Consider the following 21,712-nt stretch of genomic DNA (forward strand, 5'->3'; position numbering starts at 1 on the left):
GTTTTCCCTTCTCAGACTGAACTTACATTCCATATATTCCGTCTTGCTACGGCTTATGCGCAGACCATACACTTCTAAAGCTTCTCTCCATAACTCCAACTTCTTATTTAGGTCTTCCGTTGACTCTCCTATAAAGACGATATCATCGGCAAAAAGCATGCATCATGGCACAGGCTCTTGGATGTGCTCTATGAGTACTTCCAAGACTAATGTGAAAAGGTATGGACTTAAGGATGATCCCTGGTGCAATCATATACCAATAGGAAATTCCTCTGTCACACCACCTTGAATCTTCACACTAGTTGTGGCCCATTATACATGTCTTTAATTGACCGAATATATGCGATCCTTACTCTCCTCTTTTCTAAAACCTTCCATAAGACCTCCCTTGGTACCCTATTATACGCTTTTTCCAAATCAATAAACACTATATGTAGATCCCTTTTATTACTACGATATCTCTCCATCATCCTTCTTAATAGGTATATCGCTTCAGTAGTAGATCTGTCTGGCATAAATCTAAATTGGTTCTCTGTTACTTGTGTCTTTTTTCTCAACCTCCGTTTTATCACCATTTCCCATAACTTCATAGTATGACTCATAAGTTTAATCCCTCTATAGTTTCCGCAACTTTGTATATCCCCCTTATTCTTGTAAATAGGTACCAAGGTGCTCTTTCTCCACTCATCAGACATCTTCTTTGACCTTAAAATTTTATTAAAAAGCTTGGTTAGCCAGTTGATACCTTTTTCTCCAAGACCCTTCCAAACCTCAATCGGGATATTATCAGGTCCTACTGCCCTGCCATTTTTCATCTGCTTTAGAGCCTCTTTTACCTCGAAGTCTCGAATCCTTCAATAGTAGTCAAAGTTTTGATCTTCTTCCCTTGTGCATAATCGACCAAGGCTCGGAAGAGTCTTTTGTCCCTCATTAAATAACTCGTAGATAGGGTAAAAATTCTATTGGGACGTGAAAAAATCTGAATGCAACTGCATAACCAGAATTCACATAGTAAGAACCACTCTTTTCTTTACTCCATATTAATTTGTCTAGGCCTTAATTTTTTCTAGTGCTAAGTATATTTTGAGCCACAGAAGGAAAAAAATAGGCGTTAATCAGTGATGGATTCCAGTGACCACCAGTCTGAAGTAATTATGAAACCTACTGAAGATTTTGGTTAAGAGACTGATAAAAAAAAATAGCATATTTAAGTTTTCCTTCAGTTATTGGTCTTGTAAGAATGCAGTTCTTCCTACTTGTCACCTTAGTTGTCAAACCCTCCAAAACTTCAATAAGATTATCTGGATTAGAAGTAGTGAACAATTTATCGTAGAAAGATTGAAAAATTTTGTCAATACCAGTTGTTTCTAAATAACACTCACCATTCATATCTTTCAACCTTTCAATTTGGTTGTGTCTAGAATGCATTCTAAACTTGGAGTAGAAGAATCTAGTATTCTAATCTCCCCATTGTAATTACTTCATTGTAGACTTCTTCCAATACCATTCCTCTTTCTTTATAGAATCTTGTAGGGTGGATTCCAAAAGGAGGATAGTAGCTCTGTTTGTCAGGCCATTCTTTGCTTTTTTCAGCTTCTAGCTTTACCTTTGTCTCTTGAATTAGCTTCACCGAATTGCTTTGATTGCTAATATGCTACTGAACAATGTTGTGATAACACTGTTTGAGTTTACTAAAAAATATGAACATTGGAGAAAGAATTTGGGTTACCTTTTCAAATTGATGATTTCTGAGATTTTTCTTACTATGAAAATGAACAGCCACCATATTCCATAATTTGCTATTGCTAGAATTCAACTAGCTATAATGTATAAAGAAATCCGTAGACTTAATCACTAAAATTTGAAATTCATCCTTCCAAGCAAGTTCCAAACCCCCAGTTGTATCTTGAGGGTCAATACAGTAAGAGTTTTTGAAGCCCAATCTGTCACACTAACCAAACAAATAAAGCATTATTTTTAGTTTCATAGAGAAATAGTGCTTCGGGGGAATGGAATTGACAAATTCCTTTAATATTGTGAACTGCTAGGGTCTTCTCCAAACTCCGGCAGTTCCAGAAGAGCATCTTCATTGAGTTAGGTTGCGAATTGTAGGTTGGCACCCTCCCCCATTTCAGCCATGATCATATCCTCCATATTATCTCCCTGCTACCTATTCTCTCTTTGAGTTCAGAGTATATTCGTTTAGTTCCTGCTACTAAATTTTTTCCCACCACAATACTCCTTGCCAAATGCTTGAGTTTTGGTCTATTAGTTGAAACCCCAGCTTAAGTACCTCTTATATCTCGGTTCTGATTAGAATGTAAAGTTTTCACTGCAAGGCTAATTGTTTATTGAGAAAAAAAAAACTAAATGGCCTTGAGTGACTGATTGAGATTCTGCTCGCTATCTTCTGTGATTGTATTTTTTATTGGCCCTTGTTGTTGAACCACCATTGTAACCTCGTTGTGCATATTATTATTGCCTCTACTAGTCTGCAATATTAGAGGTTGTCCATCCTGGTTACCTCTCCCTTTTTCCTCCATTGATAAGGCTTTTAAACTCCGAAGCAAACACACTGAAGTAGGCTTCTTCGATCTCTCTCCCTGTTGTCAGCCAAATCCCGGGTTACTAGAATTAGTGTTTTCTTTCATAGCCTCAATTCTTTTTTTTGTTTGGTCTGTCTTCAACCACTCCCCCCATTCACCTTCTAGGCTATTATATTTATTACCACCTTCTTGAGTATTAGAACAACTCCAAGTCTCGTGACCTAAATGGCCACATAAGAAACAAATACATCCTATTCTTTTATACTGCAGTTGAATTGTTATTACTCTACCATTAGGACCTGCAATTTTTACCGATTGCTCCAATTTCTGAGTTACATCTGAGAAGATTCTCACCTTCACTATCCTCACTTCCTTTTCTTTGACAAGAAAGATACCCAAATTAAGAACAACACCGAAAAATTATTCAATTTTTCTTTTCAATTTTTTTGTTTTATAATACTCTAGCAGCTCCCATAATTGGATCCAGATTGGAACAAAACAAAAATTATCCTTCACCGCTTTCATGTTCATTGACCATCTTTTAATATTCAAGATATAGCTTTTGAACAGCCATGGTATCTCTTTCTCCACTAGATTAAATCATTTTCCTTTTCAAAAAAGAATTTGAAAGTATTATCACCATGATCAATTAAAATATATGATTGCGATTTGTCTTTACTGAAATAGTATGATAATTAAATAATAAAAGGTATCATTAATATATGATTAGGTTATATCCTAATAGTTAGGGATATATTATCATCATTGACATGTGGGGACCATATAATGTGTGATAGGTTGCATGATAAAAGAGTGAGATAAAAAAATAATATGTAAAGAGGTTATATAAATGAAGTCAATTTTGAAAATTTTTTACTAATTATAGTTGAATTATTTTAGTTCCTGAACTTTTTTCGCACCATAATAGCTATAAGAACTAGTTTAAAAACTCATTTAACAACATCAAAAACAGATACACATACATGAAGACAATCCAAAGTAGAATTTAAAATTGTCAAGTTCTATCTCAAATGCAAGTCGAAGTCGATTTAAAATAAGCTTTGCATCAAGTCCATCAAGTGTTTACCATCCTTAATCTTCTATGACTGATCTGTTTCTGTTCTTGTCACTGTCCCATATTTAGATTCATTTGTGCTCGCTACAATCCAAAATGTATTCAATTTAAACTATACCAAATATATTATGTTCAATATTTTATCCAAAAGAAGAAGAAGATGATTATGAGTATTTTCTGGTTTAAGTTATAAAGAGAAAAAATGATCGAATTGGTGCAATTATACTTACTCTGCTAGTTCTTCACAAAAAGTAAGCCATGTCACTCACAACGTTAGTACTCCGGTGACGGAAAATATACATGAATTAACATGGTACAATTTTTTAAATATGAAAAATTAAATTAGAGCAATTGAAATTTTGTAAACTAAATCAGTGCAATTTGCGAATCTCAAGAAGCGGATTTAACTCATAAATTCACTTATACATGTAAATAATGTATTGATTAAATAGACTAATTATATTTATGTTAATTAATTATTAAAGATAATATTGGACCTTGTATGATTTTTTTATCTTTGGTCTTTTTGAATGTCCGTTCTCTCTCTCCAAAAATATTAACTTTACACACAAAAATGTATTAATATTTATTTATTTTAATATATATCTTTTTTCTTTTCTGATGTCAGTTTCACAAATATAAAAATATATCTATATATTTTAACTAATAAAAAAACATATAACTTTCTGTATTTACATACATTTAAATTAACGGTAATATTTATATATATTTAATTTAAATATTATATCAATATATCTATCAATATTACTCTAGATACATATAGATATTTATAAAAAAATATTATTCAAATACTACATATTCTTGACATCTTACAAAAATAGTTTGTTATTAATTATTTATATATTTAAATTATTTTTAATTAATAAAACAAAAAAAATTATATTTAATTATTTAAAAAATATTGATGTCAAAACAGCATTTGTAATATTGCCATTTTTATGGTGTAGAAAGAGAGAATATATATTATGGAAAAGTTGATTTTTTTTAAGAATGAAAATTGTAATAAGAGATTTTGTTTTTTGTTATAAAAGGAAACTAAAAATAAATTTAATTTTAATGCAGTCGTGTTAGTATAAAATAATTTTATATTTACATCTAATGACATAACACTACATCAATAAAAATAATTAATTTTTATATTGACGGTGTGAATTGTCATCCAAAATACCAAATATCATTATACGACTGTGTAAAACATATTTTACACTGTTAATAAATCAAAATTAAACTCACTAAAAATATGTGCATCCAAATTTTGTATAATACCAGACATATAGAAAAACATGGTAGACACTAAAAAAATATAAGAAAACATAGTTATTTTTTTGGTATTATGTAGATGCTATCTTATTATTTTGTTTGTATTAAAATATCTATTTACAGTTATTTATAAAAAATAAATAAAAAAATTTCAAAAACTAAAAAAAGAAAAATCTTTTAATAATTAATATTTCAAAAAAAAATTGTCTAAAAAAAATTAAATACTTCAAATTATTATAAAAATTTATCTAAAAAAAATAAATATTTCAAATTATTATTGAAATATTTTAGATGCAACCTATTATTTATAATTAAATTATTAATTTTTTACAATGAATAAACTATGTTATTGAGTGAATATTTAATATTTGTTATTTTATTAAACAAAAAAAAATATGTCTGAACAGATTTAACAAAATTATATGATTAGTTTCTTTTTGAGACGATAGAAGTGTGTTGAAGAAAGATGATAATTTTTCTATATATATATTATACATTTATTAATTTAATTTAAAATAAATATTAATAAATTTTTGTGTGTAAAAATTAATTTTTTAAATGATATTTATTATGTAAATAAAAATAATTAATTGAATTTTCTTTTCCAAGTAAAATTAGTTTGAAAGAAAAATTATTAACTTAGATTTCTTTTTATATTAACTTTAACTTAGATTTTTTTTTTTTGGTTTCCCACGGTATCCCCCAGCCCGGCAGGCCAAGGACTAATCCGTCGCGGTACTGAGCTCCATTTAAGGGTTTGCCGCTGGCCAATGGGTTGCTGCATGCACAAGACGGGATTCGAACCCCCGACACTTGCTTAAGCGGACTAGTGAGCTAACCACTAGACCAACCCAACTTGGTTAACTTTAACTTAGATTTATTGATTCAAAAATTTTCTTTTCAGATGTTACTGTGATCTAGGAAAAAGAGTGTACATTCAAAAAGTTCAAAAATAAAAAAAAAAACATCATACCAGGCCCAACATTATCTTTAATAACTAGTTAACATAAATATAATTAGTCTATTTAATCAATACATCATTCACATGTTACATAAGATAAAATGCATTACATTTCACCTGCAATATGTCAAATTTTGTCTTTTTAACTACTCTCTTTCTAAATACTTGTCACACTACCCTTTTGACAACACAAATATACACATATAGAAGAATCTTTCTTTCTATATCATAGAATTCACCTAAATAAAAATTATCTATTTATAATATATAAAAAATTAGAATACAATTATTTTGAGAAATTTGATAATCTTTTAATATATTATATCGTGTTCTTTTAGGTAATATAGTTTTATTCTTTACTTTTTATTATTATTGTTTTTTTTTATCTCTCTTTGCTATTTATTTCTCTTTATAAATTATTCTATCTCTTTAATATTAATATTATTTTTCTTTAATAGATATAATTAAGCACTAAAATTTATTCATTTTCTCATATTACTCAAACTTTTTACTACTTTTTTTTATATATGAAATAACATTCACATTTATTTAAATCTCATGTCCCTCACTCTTTGTCGTATCCCCCTCCTTTTTTGTCATATTAAAGTGTGTGTTTTGTTGAGAGTAAAACAGATTCTATTAGTTAGCTATGTTAAAGATTCATTCTTGAGGTGCTAGTTGTATTAGTAGTTACTAATTCTGTTACAATGGGTGTATAAATAGTATACTCTAGCTCTCTCTAAAAATGTTTTTCAAGTTTCGTGAATAGAATTCAGTAGTAGTATTTCATCTTATTGATTTTCTTGTTACTTTTAGTTTTAAATAGTGCACAATTGAATTTTTACATCAAGTCTGTGCTTTTCTTCTCTGCATTATTCTGCATTCTTCTTAGCTGTCTTATGGTGCAAGCTAGTCAGAATTCCTTCATGGTATCAAGAGCCTAAGGTGTGAAGATCCATGGCTTTCTCAAAGGTGAACTCAGGAGATAACTCCAACGCCAATGTCAATAACAATTCTAATATCTCCAACATGCAATGAAATTCCTTCAACCAAAGACCCTTCACTCTAATTACTAATAAACTTGGTGTTGGTGAGAAGAATTTCAAAGCCTGGAGACAGTAAGCACTGGCAGCAATTAGAGGACAGGATCTTGAAGATCACCTCTATGCAGATCGTGTACCATCAGAAAATGTTTCTGTCACCAATCAAAATAGCAATCCTGCTGCATCCTCTCATAAGATTTGGAGACAAAACGACAACAACCTCATCTCGTAGTTGCTTGCTTCTATAGAGCCAGAATTCAAGAACAAGATGGTATCTTGCACTTATGCTTATGAAATATGGTTCATCATTGAAGAATACTTTTCCAAGACCATAAAATTCAGAGTGAAACACTCAATCAGAGCTCAAGGCTACCAAGAAAAGATGCCTTACAACTTCTGCATACATATCAAAAATCAAACTCCTGACAGATTCAATAGCAGCCCTTGGCAGTCCCTTGACCTGTGAGGAACACATTGAGATCCTTCTTGAAGGACTCAATGAGGATTATTAGATGCTGCTAACAACAGTTAACTCAAAGCTTGAAAACTTTACTCTACCATAATTTGAAGCCCTAATATTACAACATGAAGATATGATTGAAATATTTAGAAATTCAGATAATTTGATGGCTCAAGCTCAGCTCACTCATGCTTCTTTTTCTTTAATTCCTAACATTGCTCAGAATTCTGGAGGAAGAAGAGGTAGGGGTGGTAGGTCTGGTAGAGGAGGAGGTTCTATTCAGGTTCATCAAGACCACAATGTCAGCTTTGGGGCCGAATTGGCCACATTGCATAGCATTGCTATCACAGATTTGATCAAGAACTCCCTACCCTCCCAATCTCTAAATTTTAGACCTTCAACCCCATCTTTATCCTTAGTTGCATCCACCTATTTTGCTGCATCTCCAAACCCAAATTCAACAAATCCACCACCACCTCCATCTTCATCTTTTCATCATCCTAGAGCATTCATGGCAGTACCTTCCTCAATATGTGACCCTTCTTAGTATCTAGATACAAGAACTTCACACCATGTGACTCCACATTCATCCAATCATTTGTCATCATCAGAGTACAATAGGCCTGAACAAGTTAAAGTAGGTATTGTGGCAGGTATGCACATTTCACACATTGGTAATTCTATTCTTTATGATATTAATTCAAAAAGATGGTTCAAACTCCAACAATTAATTCATACTCCACAAATAACAAAAAATCTTATTTCTGTCTCAAAATTTGCTGAAGACAACCATATATTTTTTTAATTTTATGCTTATATTTGTTTTGTTAAATGCCAGTATACATAGAAGATTCTTTTGCAAGGATATCATAGTGGAGGAATTTATAGATTTATCAATGTTGCTGTTCTAAGATTCACAAAGATGGTTTCTAACACACATGTTATGTCTACTAAATCTTCTTCTTTCACTTTATGGCATAAAAGACTTGGCCATGCATCTAATAAGATTGTTCAGAGAATTCTGATTGATTGTAATATCTAATATTCCGATAAAATTCATGATTCTGTTCCTTCAGTATGTGAAAATTGTGTTGTTGCAAAAATGCATAAATTACCCTTTACAGATTCTGTTTCTACATACAATGCTCCATTGCAACTTGTGTTTTCTTATGTGTGGGGTCCTGCACCTCTAATTTCTCATTTGAGTTTTAGATTTTATCACCTTCATTGATGCCTATTCTAGGTATACATGCACTTATTTACATGTCAATAAATCTCAAGCTTTTTATGCCTTTATGCAGTTTAAATCACTCATGAAAAATCTTACAAATCATAAAATAAAGTCTTTGAACAGGACAGCAACCTGAAGCACCAGAAGACAAACATAGACCTTCAATACGAGCCTTGCAAGCCCACCCCGAGAAGAGTGTAACTATAGCAGAATCCATTTCTGGAGCTGAAACAGATTGGGATATTGTCAGATATAGACTTTTGTTTTTGGATGAAAAATTGTCGGATGAAATTGTGAAATTTCATTTCTTTAAGCAGGCAAATATATTAAAATAGACATATAACCTGCCAACTGCATGTTTCTCAGAAACATCTTTGTTTCTTCTGCAGTTAATGATCCTATCAACCATGGAAGGACACGCTCAATCAATTTCAGAGGCATCATGCACAAGCTTTGATACAGAAGTTCGCATTGCCTTTTAAAGCTAAAGTGCTTTCTTGCAAGTGGAAGGACCTATGGAATAGATCAATTAAGCGCATTTAACGTTCCTTGAAAGGTAACTTGTGCTGCAACTATCTTGTCAAAATCACAGAATAAAATTTAATTATGCACTATGAAACAAAAACTTTCAGCGTCATACTTATGATAAAATTCGGTTAATTAACTGATATATACGAGAATTGGTCATATTTATCAACTTTGAACATATGATGCATATCCCACAAACCAAATATATCAATCTTTATGTTGCAGAATAAAATCAAATTTGCTAACTAATTCCGAATTTCCAACAAACACCTCCAAACATTATCACATAAACATTTATGACTCACCTGAACTTCTTCATTACGGAAATGTCTCTCTATGGTTTCCATTATATGATCAGCATGTGAGCATAACTTTGAAAAGAATTCAACTTCTGAATTAGATGTTGCTCCTTCACTTTGAATACCTTCAATCAAACACCGGAAGTCATTAAACTGGCCTCCTCTTCTTCAGCATGCTCCTGAAAAAATGACAATTCTCCATCTACTGCTGGAAAAATAACTTTGTCCTCAGCAAAACTGCATTGCCAGGAAAAAATAATCAATACCTCAGACATGGAAGGTTGTCTTTACTATTCAAATAACATCAGATTTACAATACTATAAGTTTGCAGAAAAAATACATACAGTACCATGAATCAAGTATGGAAATTTTTAAAAGAAACATAATTGGGTAAGCTAAACTGAGGTGATACCTATGAAATATACAAACTTCAGCAATGAACTGCAATCTTTGATTAAAAGAGGATAGATTTGTAAAATCCCCTGAACATTGTATCTTTCTGGTCTCCACTGCTATCTCACTTAGCTATTTTCTAATTGCATTATGCCAGAGCAATATTCTGGATGTGTTGATGTTAGTCGATGGCACCATATCACTCTGAGCCCCAAACTTAAGGGTACTATCATCCCATTTGGCCAGCTATTTAATACAACAACCCCTAAACCCCACGCTATGCCCAGAACCAACGCGAGTCCAAACAAGGGATGGGCACAAAAAAATTCCTGTATTGGGTCATTTCTACTGGACAAGTGAAGTAAATAATTTTTAAAACCCAAAAATAGAAACACATATATGGCTTTAGTGTCCTAGAATTTATTAAACCTCTCATCATAAGATTAATTTGGATCTAAGTTCCACCACATTGGCCAATTTGGCATCCTCCCACATTCCAAGATTTAAGAATAGTATTTAAATTCCTTTTAGAATAAGGAGGATCCCTTATTCTCTAATCTCTTTGTAGCCTGTCATTTTCTCATCATTTTAATGAATGTCTTGTTTAATCAAAGAAGTAACATTAGTACCTTTAGGATGAAGAATGTCAAAAAGTAAGTCCATTTTGCTATTGCCTTAATCTGGATTTATCTTATAAGGTCCAAGTGGAAATTCAAGGTAAGGACTAGTAAACAAACTTATACCTGCTCCTCTTCCTTTGCCATGTGTTGACTAACTGACGTCTGCAAAGCTCCTGTGCAGGATGCTAACTCTCTAGCAAAACTTTCATCGTTGTGGGTGGAAGAATTTAGCAGCTCAAATAGATGATCAAAAAGATTGTTTTCACCTTTGTGTTCAAGAGAATATGTCTTTGCAACATTCTTCACACGTATATCAAGGGCTGGAAAAATCACCCATATTCCAGAATAATATATTTCACTCAGAATGTTCGAAAGCTGAAACCATAGCCGAACAGGATTGATGCAGACAAATTAACAGAATAATCTTTGCCAAAAGTATGAACGTGTCAAGTAAAGCAATAACAGAAGATTAAGAAATTACTAAACAACACCGGTTTCTTTTTCCACCTACTAACTCTTTCCAAGAGCAATAATAGAAGATTAAGGAAAAACACAGCAATAAATCAAGCGATTTCGGACATGAAAAACTAGAAAAGCATAATCGCTGGCGGCAGCGATTACGAAATTGCTCCCCCTGTTATCATAAATATTGAAGCTAGTTATCATACCAGTAGAAATAAGCTTTCGTTGAGCTAGACCAAAGTTTGACCTAAATATATGAAGAGGAAATGGCAGAGACAGAGAACACACAAACAAGAGCACCATTTGGATTCTGTATCGAAAAATGTAATCAGCTATACACCTTAAGTTTCTACACCATTTCTATCTGCAAGGAGAATTCAAAGACACAGTCCAAAAACGAAAAAACTCCCAAAAAAAAACAAAATGCATTACACAGGTCAAAATGCAGCTTTAACTAAAGAACATATTTTATCCATTGATTAATTAATTAATTGTAATTCATAATCAGATTCAGATGGAAAACTACACGTCAGAGAGAGAGAGTATAACTTACAGTGATCGGCCATGTGGAAGGTGGAGAGACTGGCATCGGCGTAGCGGAGCATGGCGTGGACGGCGTCGTATCGGTCGATCGGTCCCAGCCTCCGCTGGTCTGCCACATTCCGTTGAGGCCTCTGCATATGTCGAGGGAATCGTTGCCATTGCTCAATTTACGCGCTGATTCTCGGTCGGGTATAATTAAAATTTAAAAAAGAAAAAAATTAAAACCTAAAATAACACTTTTCTTTTTCATTAACTAAAAGCCCGGATTTGGGTCGGGTATATGTATCCATTTTATAGGGGAACAGAACAAAAAGGATAAGAAACTTATCGCCTATGCTTCCATAACCCAAGTGAGTTTCAACTGAGGGTCCTCTCGTAAAGCGAAGTTCAGTTGAGATGTCAATAATGTCGATTTGTCCAGCGATATCAGGGTGTTACTGGCGGAGCCCAGATTTGTTGAGCAATCGGGAGTCGAAGTCGTTTCTGAAAGTGAAAGCGGGGAGCAGCAGGAGGCCGAGAAGAGCGATGGTGACGATGAGCATGGAGACTGGAGTTGGAGTGATGGGCACGAAGCTGGGCATGATGAGCTACTTCGAGGCCGACGGAGAGGTGGTGCCCGTGACGGTGGTGGGCTTCAAGGAAGGCAATATCGTGACGCAGGTGAAGACGGAAGCAACTGACGGATACAGTGCAGTCCAGGTCGGATACCAAAGGGTGAGGGACAGAAAATTGACTAAACCCGAAATGGGTCATCTCCAGAAGGCTGGTGCCATCTCCATGCGCCATCTTAAGGAGTTTCGCCTTCTCTCCGTCGACGCTTTTCAGCCCAACCAGCGTCTCGTCTTCGATCAAATCTTCCAGGAGGGCGATCTTGTTGACGTCTCCGGCACCACCATCGGCAAGGGTTTCCAAGGTTCTTTTCTTTTCTTTTCTTGCTATTTGCTTTTGCTCATTCTCTTAGAGAATCATGCTTTCAAATTCTCAGGCAAAACACTGAATGAAAATATGAAATGCAAGTAAACATAAATGTATATTCTTTTATCCAACGTCTTTAGAATACTCATAAAATTAAGGGAAAATTAACCCAAGGACTACCTATTATTAAGAAAGACTAAATTACATCAAAATTATTTAAAAATATTTATTTAAATAAAATTTAAGAAGAAAGACCAAATTATTATTTTAAATACATAATAATACTCTTAATTAATCTTTGGCATTAAATGATTATTTTTCAAATCCTAAATTTCAAAATTCAGTAACCTTAAATTTCTTATTTTTCCTTCGTCAAGAGGTGATGTTCTTTGTGATGGCATTGAAAAAGAAATCCGAAGATCAAGTGATGATAATGGTTTGGGTATGCATGATAGTAGCATTCAACCCTCAGCCAGAGGTGAACATTACTTAATTATCTTAAAGTATTGTGCAGGTGGAATCAAGCGTCACAACTTCAAGAGGGGTCTAATGACCCATGGTTCTAAGAGTCACAGACAACTAGGATCAATTGGTGCTGGAACTACACCTGGCCGTGTATACAAGGGAAAGAAGATGCCTGGTAGGATGGGAGGAACCAAGAGGAAGATTAGAAAGCTTAAAATTGTCAAAATCGATAAGGATCTTAATGTGGTTATGATCAAAGGTGCTGTCCCTGGTAAGCCAGGGAATCTTCTGCGAATAACTCCAGCCAAGATTGTTGGGAAGAACATTCCAAAAAATTAATGTGAGTTATGGTTTTCTGTTTCTATCGTTTTTCCTACATTCCTGTTTATTATCTTCTTAGCGTTATTCAATCAAACTCCTCCAAACCTGTCATTCAGCATGTGGGAAGTGCAAATGAACCTTCTCCTAAGGGTAGCGAATGGTATTGCTATTTTGGCTAGAAGAAGTGCTCTCGGCAATGAGAACTATTCTGAATTTCTGAGTTGTTCAACCTTGGAGTGATTTACAAATTACAAGTATTCATGTTAAGGCATTAGCCTCGTGAGGCAGTGCATCCATGTTCGGGTTCCTCTACCTTTTAGGATGCACATCAAAGGGCCTAAATAATTTAGTTTAGATCGTGAAAGAAGACAACAGGTAAAACCAAATTAGAAAAGAAAAACTTGCATTAATGTTTGATAGTAATCAAGCCTGAGCCTCTAACCACGTCCCATTCATAGTTACTTGAAACTAATTACAATTGTTACAGAAAACCTTGTTGAGCTATATATAACAAGGTATTCGGGCTATTAAAATAAAAATAGTAAGGCTTTCTTAGACAAACTATTCCTTGTTGCGAGACGACCGCTCCTTCCTTTGGCCTCCAAGGATACGGGAAATCTGCAATCCTCTGCCAAAGGCTTGGTTGAAGAGCATACGTGTTTGAAATTCTGAAACAAAAGGGAACCAAGCAAGAAATGCAGCGGGAGTGAACAAAAGCAAACCCATCACAATCTCATAACCACGAGCAAGAGTCTTTACTGATCCCCAGAATCCCGCACGCCGTACCACCGGTTTCAATGCTTGCGCAATCTGCAAAATAAAAATAACAATGAAAATCCAAAAGCATGAGACTTGAAAAGAATATACATTTATTTAGTGCGAAGGGGATGGAAAGAGTAATGATAAAGCACCTGCAGCATTCCCCAACCAGTTGGCATGCAGGCAAGAATACAAACGACAATGTCCTGCATTGTCATGTGTGGAAGGGCAATCAAAGTGACAAGAATCGACACAAAAGTTAGGAATATCAATCCCTTGATTAGTGGGAAGACAAGCTGAAAATTTGCACTGAATTTCCGCCTCCCAACAGATACCGTCTGAAACAAGAGAAAAGGAAATCAGAAACTCTTAGAACATCAAAAGTAGCAGTTGCATTCCGTCGTCTAAAACACAAAAGAGACTTTCACTATAAATGCATAACCAAAGGCTGCAGCTAGATATAGAACAAAAAATACACCAAAAAAAACAAACATGCAGAATTATATGAATTATGATATGCAGCTATAGGACAGAAAGCAAGGTGCTACTAACCTTCACCACAAACAATATCACAAAGATCACCAACCATGAAATGCCATATACCTGATTAGCCAAAGAAAGAATATACGTTATTCCACTCAACTTGCAAGTTTGAGGTGAGATAAAATACAGGAACAGGGAACAACAAAGGTTAAGACTTACCAGAAAACTCTTTGGGTTCCTTTTAGTGATATTTAAGTGATATACAAGACCATACTGGTAAATAAAAAATCGCAATGATAACAGTATCTCCACTATAATTCCCCGCAGTCCTGAATGTTGGAGATGTTCTTGTTCCTCTTCCCACCAAGATTCCCAACTTTTTTCAGGTGGTACACCTATACCTCCACGGTTACTAATCCATTTATTCCGATCAGTCAAATCATCAACAATCTTTTGCCATTCAAAGCCAGATGGATTAAACAGGAAGGGAGCGAAGAGCCAGGTTCCCACCATAACCACATTATTGATATGGTAATCAAGATAAATGCAACAGCACTTCTATAACTATGACCAAATAGTTCGTACACTACGAGCAATATCATGAGCTCAAGACCCTTAACGAAGTGGTTGCGAGAGTACAGTCTATAGTTGTCGGCAAACTTGGCATGAAAAACAACAATCCCTCAGCCAGTTGGTCTATATTTTGCGCCTCCATGGAGCAATGTCCTTCCAAAATAGTGAGTCTTTGTCCCAAGCGAAAAAGTGAAGAACACAGGGGCCAAATGCAATTGCATTAATATGAACTCACTAAGTGCTGTTCGAAAGCCTCTTTCCAAGCCAATTTCCATCAGCATGGGCAAAGCCATTAAAAATCCTATTTGAACAAATGATTGAGAAGCAAGAGCCACTTGAAGAGGATTATTGTCTCGAATGGCTTTCTGCATAGTCAAACCTCTTTCAAGCCCGCTCAGAACAAGATAGAGACGACCATAGAGGAATACATATACAGTGAGAACAGTTATCTGCACAAAGTTAGGGGAGCTGTTCAGAAGCCATGGTATAGAAAAACTAAAAATGGGGTAAAAAAATAACTAGAGCGCATCATCAGTGAGTGTTTACAGCATTCTGAAGAAATCAAAACGATGTCCAAGTCGGTATATGTCTCGACTTAGTGTTTGTTCTCCATTTCCATTAGCTATCTTAGCTTCAAACATAGAAATCTGGTTGAGACCCACATCTCTTCCCTTCCCAACTTGTATGTACTCATGATGAGTAACATTGCCTTCCCGCAGTGTAGAGTTGAATCCTGGTGGAAAAGAAAACAAAAAATAGAACTGCAGATAAAAATCAAATAGTAAAGACGGCATTGCAAGAAGATAAATTAAAAAAACAAAACAAAACACCAACAACAACACAACATCAGCAATTATAACAAGACGAAAGGTTCAGAACAATAAGACAACAACATCCAAAGTGTTTCTGATCAAAATTAAAGTTACTCTTGTTCTAATTATCTATTTCAATTTCAATTAACTCAATTCAGAACAAAATTAAAAGGTATAAAGCAAAGAAAAGGATATAACAAAACCCTAATTGCAGAAATAAGGATATTTATTTTTAATATGTATTTTATATTTTAATGTGTATTTTATATTAGTGGTTGACTTTAGTATATATCTAGCATAGTTAAATTGAGATATAGTGATAAATTACCACATAAGAAAAAAACTATATAAATATAAATAATCAATGAGAATAAAATAAAAATAAATGGGCGGTCAACGAAAACTTTATCAAAAGAAAAAAAAGGTGAGCTCAAAATCTATAACGTTATATTTTAGAAAGGTTTGTTATGTTTATCATACCATATGCTAGTTTGATGTGCATAAAGTGGGTGGAGATAACGGCTCAAAGATAATGATTTCATGTGCTTACTACTAAGATCACATGTTACCCTACATAACTTAATCATGCGCATGCAATCTATGAACCAAACACCAGAAAAGACCTGTGTGATTTCATGATTGAACCAAGCACTTCACATGGATATGATTTCTTCAATATGGTAGAAATTACTTTTTCGTTTACCAAACCAACTTATATTTAATAAGGATAAAATGCCACAATTACATTGGTTTTTCAAAAGTTCTATTTCGGTGTATAAAGATGGCAAGACCAAATTTGATGAAATTTTTGAATGGAGGAAAGGATCTAGACATCCATCCCAATTCTCTGTTGTTTCACATTAAAATTGAATTTAGAATGACATTAGACAATCCACTATTCTACCTACACAATCATATACTTTTAATTCATAACTGAATGCACCTCCCACTTTGTTAAGATTCAAATCCATCCTGGAAATCCTAACAACTTCCTTCAACACAGAACATTGAAACTATCGATTCAAGTCCTGTATTTGTTGAGATCCTCGCTCTAAATAAAAAAGCAAATTTTCATAACTAATGAGCCTAGTCATTACTCTTATAAAGCAAAGTTTTTCAGAGATATCAATTTTAAAGGACAAGCTATATATTTTCCCATGCAAGAGACATAATATCATCTACTATAAATAATATATGAATTGATAAAATAGAGAAAATTCTCGTGACAAAAAATACTAGTTATTTTAGTAACTAAATTTAATCAAGTTGGTCTAGTAGCTTGTTAATACAATAGAAACCATTCAAAAAAAGAAAAAAAATAAATTGTAAATCTGATATAGAGAGAAAAGCAAATCTACTTTGACTACTCAAGTGATCAATGATAAAAAAAAACTAAATGAACAGAGACACGAGACCAAAAATTACTAATAGTTATAAACAAATTAAACATAAACTCATCTAGCATGACAAATAAAGAAAGACCATCTTGAATATTACCTATTTTGTGGAAAAGTCACTCTAATTTGTTCTAAATGAAAAGTTAAATTTTCATTCAGAAAGAAAAAAGGTCAGCTTTGGGGTTGACTGAACCTCTAAATAACATACATAAGACATTTTTATAATCTCATATGTCCAATCAGGCTTATCCATATCCAGATTCAAATCATTTATACATATATACATAATGGAGTTTTATTAAACATAATCCTTACATATTTATACTTTTAGTATACATAGCCATATGCAAATAAACAGCATAATCCATATCCATGCAAATTTTTTTTTTTAATCTCACCCATCTCTGCATCAGATTAGAGTAATAATTTGAGTAAACAAGTGATACTTTCACTTATCTACATGATTATATTCTTTCCTTTGAATTTAAAATACTAACAAAAAAAAATATATAATGATTCTCATAAGTGTAGAGAAATTAATCCATCAATTTATATCATGTTTTAAAGTTGTCTATACTTGTATAAGAGAAAATGAAGACACAAAGCAAGTATTTAATTGGTAAGATAAATAAAGTCCCGTGTTTTAAAATTTTTATATTTTTAATTTATGTTTTGGTTTTTTTTCTTGTCTTTCCTTTTTTAAGATTTAATGATTAAAAAATTTGGTGTTCATTGTTTTATTCACAAAAATTTAAAATCAAGAAACAAAATACAGACAGCGTAAGTATAGACAAGAATTTAATCCTAAAAAATCCAAAGCATGCCAAATATATTGAAGGCAGAAAAGTTGAAAACATAACTGTGAAATCATGTATATTAGCAAACTCTAAAACAAAAGATAGGAATAGAATTGTAAATTGTTTTACATATGTAGATTAGTGTCATATTAAGCAAAAATTAGAAGTGATGATCAAGGAAAATTTTCCACCCCTTCATCAACGAAAATTTCACATGCCCAAAAAGAAAATTATTTTTATTCCCCTTACCTCATCTTGTAAACCACCTAATGCTGTCAAAACCTTAATGAAAAACTACTATAAACTAGTGTATGAATTCGTGTTTACGGAAAAATTTATAAAAAAAAAGATTTATATATTTGGATATTTAAAAAAAATACAATAATTATTATGTTAAGAAATTTATAAAATTATTATCAAAATCAAAATTTAACTTAAAAATAGTGAGTAATAATTATTTACATTTTTTTAAAGTAAAATAATTATACATTGATACAGATTTTAAAATAAAATTAAAATATTTATATTAGAATCCTATTTTTTCAAAAACTTTTCCAAAAACAATATTGATGATTGAATTTGCAGACATTCCTACGTGAATCATAAGTAAAACTTTTAAACCTTTCTTACTCTTAACTCTTGAAAGTGCCACATATAGTTGGCCATGTGTAAAAACTGATTTACAATCCAACATGAGATAAAGTTTGTCCCTAAGACTTATTAATTGTCATGGCAAACGATACTACTATGAAAAACTGTCTTCGTTAGAATCTAACTGGGAAGGTTTCATTTATTGGTACCATAGTCATTTTTGGAATCAAAGCAATATAACCAACATTGTTACCCGTTAAAACTTCACATTCTATGACATGCTTTCTAAACTTTCTAAATTGTAGCCTTGTACCATTACAAAGACCACTGGATTGGTCAATATTCCTCAATAACATCACCGAAACACCAACCTTGAGTATTAATTTATGTGGAGGCGAACCAAAGAAATTTATGCTATTTAATAATTTAGTACCATAGATATCTAGTTGACTCTCCATATTCCCATCATCCATACAAATCAAATCCGAACTAAGATATAATTTTTCCTCTCCAGGAATGATAGCCATCAGATGGTTGTTGACCTCTTCAATGATGTCCAGCGTGGGAGCCAGTATAGTTTTTGCTTTGAAAATCCTTTGAGGACATGTTATCCAAAATATTTGGATAAGAAAAATGAACCAACTCATCAAATGCCTGGTTCGAAGAAGGAATAATAATATCTCCTGGAAGACATATCTCAGATTCACCATCCATATTGTCACATATTAGACCATCACAAACTTTCAATAACCACTCACCAAATTATTTTGTCTCATCTTGATCTGAAGCATTCGTCCCTACAAAGAGTCTCATGTCTTTTGTTAGTTTGAGCACCTGACAAAATTTCCAAAGGTAAGACAAATTCACGGTTGAATGAACGATATTTTGTCTCGATCCTCGTAAAATGATAGGAAGAATTTGTCTAAAGTCTCCACCTAGTACAACCACTTTTCTTTCAAAGGGCAAATCTTTGTTATATGTTGGAGAAAACCTCATGATATCACCTTAGCATTTATCAAGCACTTCATAGTAGTACATACTAACCATTGGAGCCTCATCCCAAATTATAAGTTTAGCTTTCAACAACTGTATTGCTTGAGGGGAACCAGGTTTGATGTTACATACAGAATCCTCAATTATATTCAGCGGTATTTTGAACTTTGAGTGTGTCGTTCTTCCATTGGGAAAAAGTAAATATGCAATACCACTTGAAGCAATGTTTAATACAATATCACCCTTGAGCGAATCTCAGCAGATATAAGGTTCCAGAGAAATACATTTCCAGTACCCCCATGATCATACACAAAGAAAAAACCCCTTCATCACAATACACAGGTAATGCAGCCAACGATATCTTAGTGAATCTAGTTTGACTCTCTATAATAATATCTCTATCTTTGCTTAGTTGTTTGACATCGCCAACAATCAATGTAGCCACTTCAGATGCAGATGACAAGTTGTATGTCCTGCCATCTGTAGTCCTTTTACTAATCAACTTAAGCTTTATGTTTATGCAATTTTCTGTTAGTACCTATCTCTTGCATAGCAAAAATTCTTTGCCAAACTATTATATTTGTCTAGCATGTTTCTTAATATTGCCACAATTTTCTTATCCCGCTCATTTATAGTTTCATTGGAACTGCAAAAAAAACACAATAAATTGTATGTTATTTTCTCTCACAGATAAAAAAAACCAAAATATTTGACTGGTTGCATGAAAATTACCGAAGTGTGCGTATCTGATTATCAATCTCATTTTCTGTGTCATAGATATATAGCTGGGCAAATGTTGGTCGCAGACTATCTGCAAGAAGTAAGCTACCAATGCTATGGTAGTTTTGAACCCCGAGCTTAAAAATTGGAGGAGCAGTCCCATTGTTCACCCCACGATTAATTTTTCTGCCCATTGATGTAAAATAAAACATTGAATTAAATACCCTTATATTTTTTAGGAAATGAATACTTCTTTGATCTCCTCCAGTATGAAGTTGAATGAGCTCATCAGGAGGCACAGAAAGTAGAGGAAGCTCGATCTTTCCTTCTATACAACATAATGAAAACTTTGGTTGGGGCGACTGTTTGAATTTTGCAAGCCTTTTTTCAGACCACATCCATGCTTTACAATGTTGACATTGATAAATTGGATTTTCTATATCCCACACATCTGCCGAATGAACTCTCTTGAGATACTCAGTTGTCATACCGATGCAATTTAGTCCATGATGTACACAAAGATGCAAATAAACATACAGATAAAATTTTTACATACTGTCTAAAGTTTCTGAGGATGGTATAAAATTATCTTCTATATTCACATCTGACATTGAATCATCATAACCATTCAAATGGTTTCAACAGCAAAAGCCACATACATTGAACTCTTTCACCATCTCAGTACAGGTCCATCTGAATAGAGCTGTGGCCTCCTTATTGAACACAACAAAAGTTGTTGTAGCTGTACCATCAAAAACCAACAAAATTCAACTTATACTTATTTTTTTTATTCAAAGGCATCAATTAACACTTGGCCTGTCACCCTTTAGTTATACTAAAATCATAAAAATTATATTCAACACAATTTAAATGCTCAAACACAATTTTTTTAGACTTATTAGTTTTCTAGAATTTAGTCTAGCAGAGGAGACTTTAGTATAAAATTGTTGTAGGTATATAAATTTTTTCTATGCACTCTATCCATTTTGCCATTTTTTTGTGGATAGACGATATTTTCATCAATCAAAATAGTTTTTGTTTTTAATAAATTGTTCTCTTGTTGTCTACTAATTGTTGGTATTAAACTAGATATTGCTAAATAAATTAAATAGAGACATAATCAATTACATAACTATATTGCTTTTTTATGAAAAGATTGCACAAATAAGTCTAATTAAAGTCATACCTATCAACCACATTATTCACGTCCTTATTACAGTCATCGCAGAAGTATGTATCCGCATTAGCTTATGCCTTCACATTTCAAACACAAGATTTATACCAACAACTTAGAACGGGTTCAACATTAAGAACAGTGGCCAGAACAACATAGAATCCAACCTACATAGGAACAGTTTGAAAGTAAAAAAAAAAAACAAATAATGAACCAAACATAAAAAAGTAGTTTTCTATAAGGCACTCACATCCGCAGCCGCATGTAAC

General features: G+C 33.1%; 2 protein-coding genes and 1 pseudogene across 5 annotated transcripts; 1 reads left to right on the top strand and 2 right to left on the bottom strand.

Moving 5' to 3' along the window:
- Positions 1-6,694: 6,694 nt before the first annotated feature.
- Positions 6,695-11,747, bottom strand: LOC107478757 (zinc finger protein BRUTUS). 4 transcript variants are annotated; one of them, XM_021138220.2, is made up of 6 exons: positions 11,454-11,747; positions 10,562-10,813; positions 9,431-9,661; positions 8,942-9,110; positions 8,730-8,822; positions 6,695-7,989 (listed from the first exon to the last, which is right to left on the bottom strand). In XM_021138220.2, exons 3-6 carry the CDS (start codon positions 9,470-9,472, stop codon positions 7,961-7,963), a joined length of 333 nt encoding a protein of 110 aa, XP_020993879.1. In that variant the 5' UTR covers positions 9,473-9,661; positions 10,562-10,813; positions 11,454-11,747; the 3' UTR covers positions 6,695-7,960. The 4 variants fall into 4 exon arrangements, 2 of the variants coding, with proteins under 2 accessions (XP_020993879.1, XP_052115156.1); XR_001590002.3 differs by lacking the exon at positions 6,695-7,989 and having other exon boundaries at positions 8,417-8,822; positions 10,562-10,758; XR_008007115.1 differs by lacking the exon at positions 6,695-7,989 and having other exon boundaries at positions 8,417-8,822; positions 8,942-9,169.
- A 1-nt stretch (position 11,748) lies between these two features.
- Positions 11,749-13,185, top strand: LOC107478756 (50S ribosomal protein L3, chloroplastic). Its single transcript, XM_016098885.3, has 2 exons — positions 11,749-12,356; positions 12,873-13,185. The coding sequence occupies exons 1-2, from the start codon at positions 11,840-11,842 to the stop codon at positions 13,160-13,162; spliced, it is 807 nt and encodes a 268-aa protein (XP_015954371.1). The 5' UTR covers positions 11,749-11,839; the 3' UTR covers positions 13,163-13,185.
- A 294-nt stretch (positions 13,186-13,479) lies between these two features.
- On the bottom strand, positions 13,480-20,463 carry LOC107478758 (callose synthase 3-like; annotated as a pseudogene).
- Positions 20,464-21,712: the final 1,249 nt, after the last annotated feature.

The sequence above is a fragment of the Arachis duranensis genome, chromosome 3 (genome assembly GCF_000817695.3).
Source record: "Arachis duranensis cultivar V14167 chromosome 3, aradu.V14167.gnm2.J7QH, whole genome shotgun sequence".
Classification (NCBI taxonomy): Eukaryota; Viridiplantae; Streptophyta; class Magnoliopsida; order Fabales; family Fabaceae; genus Arachis; species Arachis duranensis.

Excerpts from the sequence above, each read along its gene's own strand:
- LOC107478757 (XM_052259196.1), bottom strand. The coding sequence starts at position 11,561 with ATGTGGCAGACCAGCGGAGGCTGGGACCGATCGACCGATACGACGCCG. Across the intron at positions 10,814-11,453 it reads CTTCCACATGGCCGATCACT|CTTTCGAACATTCTGAGTGA; the intron begins GTAAGTTATACT and ends CTATGGTTTCAG.
- LOC107478756 (XM_016098885.3), top strand. The coding sequence starts at position 11,840 with ATGTCAATAATGTCGATTTGTCCAGCGATATCAGGGTGTTACTGGCGG. Across the intron at positions 12,357-12,872 it reads CATCGGCAAGGGTTTCCAAG|GTGGAATCAAGCGTCACAAC; the intron begins GTTCTTTTCTTT and ends AGTATTGTGCAG.